This window comes from Glandiceps talaboti, chromosome 6, assembly GCF_964340395.1.
Source record: "Glandiceps talaboti chromosome 6, keGlaTala1.1, whole genome shotgun sequence".
Classification (NCBI taxonomy): domain Eukaryota; kingdom Metazoa; phylum Hemichordata; class Enteropneusta; family Spengelidae; genus Glandiceps; species Glandiceps talaboti.
In genome coordinates this window covers 21,667,014-21,673,843 of record NC_135554.1, presented here as the reverse complement: position 1 = coordinate 21,673,843, position 6,830 = coordinate 21,667,014, and the positions used below count along the sequence as shown (strand labels likewise).

The window sequence follows — 6,830 nt, the reverse complement described above, 5'->3', positions numbered from 1 at the left end:
TACGGTGGGGCAAGAGAACTTGAGGAGAAAATGGGGCCACGAAAATTGGGGATGCGAAGAAAGCCTTGAAAATTCTGATAGTCTGAAAAGGGAAGAGGGGGGGGGGGTGACGAAATAACTTATATTTTCATGATTTACAAACCGAATTACATCTCATGAGCGGTCGTCTACCATGCACAATGCGAAAGAGAGAGAGAGAGAGAGAGAGAGAGAGAGAGAGAGAGAGAGAGAGAGAGAGAGAGAGAGAGAGAGAGAGAGAGAGAGAGAGAGAGAGAGAGAGAGAGAGAGAGAGAGACAGACAGACAGACAGACAGACAGACAGACAGACAGACAGACAGACAGACAGACAGACACACAGACAGACAGACAGAGACAGAGAGAGACAGAGACAGAGACAGAGACACAGAGAGACAGAGAGAGACACACAGAGAGAGAGAGAGACAGACAGACAGACAGACAGACAGACAGACAGACAGACAGACAGACAGACAGAGACTGACAGACAGACAGGCAGACAGACAGACAGAGACAGAGAGAGGGGAGAAGGAGAGAGGGAGAGGGAGATACAATCTTTATATATAAATCCTTTATAGCGTTTGGTATTTTTGTTGGTATCTTTATAGAGTCAAACCAAATACACAACCAGCTGAAGATAGTCCAAGTTCGTCGGACTTGTCAACAAAGTTACCAAAAATCGCAGAAGATCGGTATCACCGGGTTCTACCTCCAATTGTACCTATCCCCCATGGCCCGCCCGGTATACCATTATCATCAACACACTTTGGCAACAGCATTGGCACGATACCAAAGAGTATCTTACAGTCACCCTACTCATCACTCCGTCTACAAGGTGAATTCCCACGAACCCAGTTACACGATGTGTCGATGCGGGATGTTACGGCATCAACTATGGATGTTGTTGCCCCGGCAACCATTCCCCAACTTCTCAGAGAAGAAGACAAGCGCGAAACGTTAAGACTACACGGCATCCCAATCAAGCCTAAAAACTTCGCTCTGTCTCGAAGACGCCGAGAATTTATAGCGGATGAACAGAAAGACGAAAGTTATTGGGTAAAGAGAAGAAAGAATAACGAAGCCGCAAAACGGTCTCGCGAGAAGCGACGATTCAGCGACATGATGATTGAATGTAAGGTGGTGGAGTTGTCCAATGAGAACGCAGCTTTAAAATCCCGACTGTGGTCACTACAACAACACGCTGACGTTCTTTTGGGGGCACATGTTGAATCTCATTCTGGTCGACCAGTGATACCATATAATTCGTTATCTCACCATCCGAGACGGCCAACGCCGATAGTTACACCATTCTATCCGTTCCCTCTTTCCGCCCGTGTCCCAGTCCATTATCCGTACACAGAACCACTCAATCTATCGGAATCAAGTCGAATTAGGCAACTAGATATAGATAACAGAATGGCAACTCTGGCTCGAGATGAACATTCAACTCAGAGAGATGTCGGAAGCCCATCCGCGCAATCCCCCACAGAATCATTCCCGTTTACGACCGGACGACGGAATCCTCTGCTACGTTACTTCGGAGAAGAGGAAGACCATCACTTGCGGGACAGAAAAGACGATGGTGATGATGAATTTGACTGTGGTACACCGAAGTCTGAAAACCACGATAAAAAAGAAAAACAGTCCAACACGATTGCCTACAAAGAGATGTAGTATTTGGCATCGCGTATGAAATACGTACAGTTATCACTACGACTTTTTTGATCGTATTACCAGGCGAGAAAATCATCCACTTATAAATGTCAAGTGTTTTAGGTATTATTAGGAGATTTAAGATTTTGCTGCAATTACAAACATTGTAGTATTTATTTTGAAGTTTCGTTTTAATTTCATCTAGTTTCGTTGTGATTATAATCATAACGCTATTTCTTTTTAGGTAGGAGTAGGGGAGAGAAAAGGACCAACAATGGAAGGTCATACGTAATGTCATTACAATGTTATATACATTATATATATATATATATATATATATATATATATATATATATATATATATATATATATATATATATATATATATATATATATATATATATATATATATGAATATATGAATATATTTATATGTAGGTTAAACTGTGTGGTATAAGCCATTTCTTGTGAAGTTTAAACTTTTCAATTTCTAACACAACCAACTCTTGGAAAGCTGTACCTGAAGCTTTTGTCCTCTCACTAAGGACTTCATCAGACTGAAGTAATTAACATGAACTGGGAACACAGGTGTTAATTACTATGTTACTATATTATAAGTATAAGTGTCTCACTGGAGAGAACCGTGCTCGATGCAATATTAGTAGCATAGCATTATAGACTTAATTCAAAAGAATAAGGCTGTAATAAGTCGTTAAACTCTGAGTAACGACTTGTAACATCCTTATTCTTTTGAATTAAGTCTATATTATATATATATATATATATATATATATATATATATATATATATATATATATATATATATATATATATATACATACACGCGCGCGCACTTTCTGTGGTACACTTCCTCGCACGGATACAGGGAACTATTTTCGGGTGATTAGTATCGTCTGTATTGTGGTTTAATTTTTAGATTCATTCGCCGAGATAATAATATATTATTGATACTATTATGGCCATGCTTCGGCTAAATTAGAGAGAAATCCTAACAATTTGAAAGTATGTACTAATCTGTTTTACTGAGATGTGAATGGCTTTTTTATTTATGAAATGGGCTTTGTATCTACTATTCTGTTTAGATGCGAGACTAGAATAAAGGTTTGTTTTTTTAATGGAATGACATTTGTCATTTCGTGTAATGTACGTACATGAAAGGATAGAAAATAAAGCATGTTTTAACTGTTGTCTATTGTTTACGTGATCACTCTATGTGAGGAGAGTGTTAAAAGCTAGGTACAGTAATCGCAATCTACTCTTTAGTTTGTCGTTTGTGTGTTTTAAATTTGTCGTTTTTAATTCGTGGTGTGGATGTCTGTCACGTTTGCATCGAAATACAGTTTTGTTGATTTGAGTTATTTCGTAAGGATTCACCAAGGGTCCATATTCATAAGGAATGGTATATATATATATATATATATATATATATATATATATATATATATATATATATATATATATATATATATATATATATATATATATATATATATATAAGAAGTTCAGTGCTGTCTGACATCAATAACCTAAACCCATCCATACTTTTACATCACCCAGTGACACCAATGCTGACTGTAACAGCGTTGTGACACGAGAACTGAGTCCAATGATTTAGCTATATTTGCATCGACGTGGTAGAATCGTGGCTTATATTCATCAGCTGGGGTCGATCGTTAGAGAGCTCTCAATCACTCAGAACAAAAATAAAGGACTTTCGAAAATAAATTCTGTTAAATGAGCTAAGACTTCAAAAACAACATGTATATAGTATGGTAATATACATACGTCTATATAAAAATATACCAGAGGTGTATATGTGCCTCTTCCCGTCCACGATTACAGAAAGAGGACTTTGAAACCCACTGATGTTATTGGAATTTCGATAATTCGATTACGTACAGTGAAATTACTCGGCCATAGCATATCGAATATTCGGTCGGAAAAAAACCCCGCAGTTTCTTGCATTCTTTTCCAGGCAAAGTAGAACGCGAGCGGGGTAACGATAGTGCGCCCTCAAACGTCTTTCTGGAAAAGGATGATTACGCCTACTGGTGAAAAATGTGTTTTTTTGCTATGACCATAGACTTCTATGCTATAATTGATGTGGTGGGAGATTTCTTTGTGTATTATTTATCATCAACCATTCATATGATATTCATTCCAAAATTCAAGACACAATGCTCGTGTGATTCTTTTATTCATAATATACAGCGAACTGAAAAACGAACCTGACCATCTCAATCCGAAGCCAAACATAAAATCCTCACCTGGCCTGGTTTTGTACCGATCGTTATACTATGGAGGTATAGGCGACCATGTTTCTCTCTATAACTGTGGCTTCTCTTTCCAAGCATACGGCAGTTCCATAAGTTTCAAGTTAGCCCACGGAGTGAATACAAAGTTGCAAAGTCTGTCTGTCTCGACTACCCAATCTGATTAAAATCTGATGTGGTGAAAGCGGCTAGATGCCTTTATTTACCTCTACATGTACATCATTTTGTGTCGTTTGTTTTGTTGCGAGTGGTCGCTGCCATGGGAAATCGGCGATCACTTGCAACAAAACAAATGACACAAAACGATGGAAATAGAGGTAAATAAAGGCATCTAGCCGCTTTCACCACATCAGATTTTAATCAAATTGTCGACTACCCAGACTCCTCTGGATGCTCTAACTTCTACCCACTCTGAAAGACGCGGGTGGAAGTGAGACCTCCAAGTGAAGTCTTGGAAATCGACACTAATAGTCTGCTTGAAGTTCGGATGATACTCATGTAGTCTAATATAGAAAATCACATGGAACATTAACAACGAATGCTGTATGCGGTTCCCCTGGAAGTGCTGGCAAAACTGACTCCTTTAAATCATCACTCAGTGACGTACAAACAGTTTTGTCCGTGTCAAATCTATACAGCGTATCACCAAAAATAGCATGTGCTTTGCTAACATGATGACGATGCTGCCACTTTTTGATAAGTTGTGCTTTCCCAGTATTTGGATGAAAGAGATACAAATGTTGGCTTAAATCTCTCCCCCCTGGACGACGTTTTCCCTTGGAAAATATAATTATGTATATATCCTTATCATTGCACAGTATGCTGTGAAATGTTACATCAGAAAGTTTGAACACACGCTGTGGTTCATTCCATTTATCTTCATGGGGGTCATAGCTTGCAATGCCGAGATCTATTTCGGATACTCTGGAGTTTATCTGACATAAGACATGTATTTTAGCTGCACAACACACAACGTTACTCTGTAGTTGAAATGTTGGCCCAAGGACAACTGCTCCTGGAAGCTTGGATATAGTTTGCCATTGATCAGTATCAGAGTTGTATCTGTGGTGTACTTCACCACCAAATACATATACAAAATGACCAAGCGTCACTACACAGTAAGGGACACAGTAGTATCTTGTGTTCTGAACTGACAAGTCCAATGGTTTAACTTGAGACCACACATTACTTTTTGTGTCATACACAAGTGTCTTACTGAAAGTCAACATGCTCCTGTTCGTCCCAAATACAAAGTCTGCAGCATCTGTGATATCTTCAACGCCAAGCACAATAACATGTTGTCCAACTGCTACCACACTACCATACGAAATAAAGTCGTTACGACTAAGAGTTCCAGCCACTGGAATTGTTGACAGATGTTCCCAAGTGTCATCACCAAAATGAAAATATTTCAAGTCAAGGTTATGGCAAAGAACAGCAAGTACTCGCTTGAAATTACGAAGGGGCAGTTTTCGAATAATATCTTTGTCTTCGGTCGGAAGTTCATTAAATTCGTCTGTTTCTGACACTACGAGATAATTGTCACTGACAAAACTGTACGCCTCGTCTTTAATATAAGGTTGGTGGAAAATCTCGGCCAACCTAACGAAGTCCTTCCAATTTTCTAAGTCCATAATTTCTTTCTGCATAGCGGGAAAAACTGAATGAATCCGGAAAAAATCAGCTGCCATGGCAACTTCTTCTAAGTTATCCTGTTTAACCTGTAATTTTTTCGTCTCTAGGAAGTCAAAAATAATCTTAGCCGCATTCTCTGTTGGAACTGGTCCCTTCACTTCAAGTTCGTGGTCGGAGCTCTCTTTCCAGTCGCCGGAGAACATAACCCGGAAGTACTCGCTCTCTGCCAATAGTAATTGTCGTCTGACGTCGAAGGTTCGTTTCCCGACACGAATTCGTAGAAAGTAAGTCATGTTGATCTATGGGGACTATTAACTTGTGACGTAATCTTCAACGTTACAGAAAATCTGAACATTCGCGTGTGTACTATTCTAAACAGCATTTAAATTACAGCAGGTTAAACAGTTGTCCGAACTCTTCGATGATCTTCGACCCTCCTTCACTGCACTGTCCATCGATACAGGTGGTGATCCGGTGCGCCAACCAACTCGACTGGGGTATATATTCATTATCTATCATCATTTCGCTACCTATTGTGAGGGTTTACATCTCGTATGCCGTATTTGTTACACTACCAGTACATGCAGTACGCAGTGACAACTTGGAGTTAAATATCCTTGTTGACAAGTTTGACCTTTGACACCAAATTTCTTTGAATTACCATGAGAGGGCGCCTTCGGGGAAAAAATTATGTTCAGATTAAACCACGGTCATGCGGTGACTGTGTCTTGTGTTAAATTATATACCCTACACGTGTATGGTCTATGGTTAAATTGTGTCTGTTTACGATTTGCAGTTCTATTAATTTTCCTTGTAAAGATGCAGATGTTTTAACTTTTATAAGCCATTTTGTGAATGATAGCACAGATGATTACAGTTCAATTTATTTATTTCTGACGATGGGGTCATTGTGTCATCAATAATAATAATTCTTCATAAACACATCCCTCGGAACATTCAATCGAATAAGATTAAACATTGATGTCGAAACCGGAAAAAAATTGTTGCGGTATATGAGCAAAAAAGTTATAAAGGTCGCTATTTTTTTTATTTTTACAAATAGACAAACCTAAAATAGATGTACGCATTATGGTGACGCCAGTAGTGTCCTGAGAATGAATTGAACTTGGGACACGTGGGCAAGATGTAGTTGTCTGATTGCCGACAAAAAAAACTCGTGTAATAAACCAAATGGTGTGATGTACTTGAAATCCTCTACATTGTAGCCTGTTG

The 6,830-nt window shown here is 38.8% G+C and overlaps 1 protein-coding gene across 1 annotated transcript; it reads right to left on the bottom strand.

Annotated features, from left to right (window-relative positions):
* Positions 1 to 4,465: 4,465 nt before the first annotated feature.
* Positions 4,466 to 5,890, bottom strand: LOC144436966 (kelch-like protein 13). Its single transcript, XM_078125833.1, has one exon. It carries the CDS (start codon positions 5,888 to 5,890, stop codon positions 4,466 to 4,468), a length of 1,425 nt encoding a protein of 474 aa, XP_077981959.1.
* Positions 5,891 to 6,830: the final 940 nt, after the last annotated feature.

Excerpts from the sequence above, each read along its gene's own strand:
- LOC144436966 (XM_078125833.1), bottom strand. The coding sequence starts at position 5,890 with ATGACTTACTTTCTACGAATTCGTGTCGGGAAACGAACCTTCGACGTC.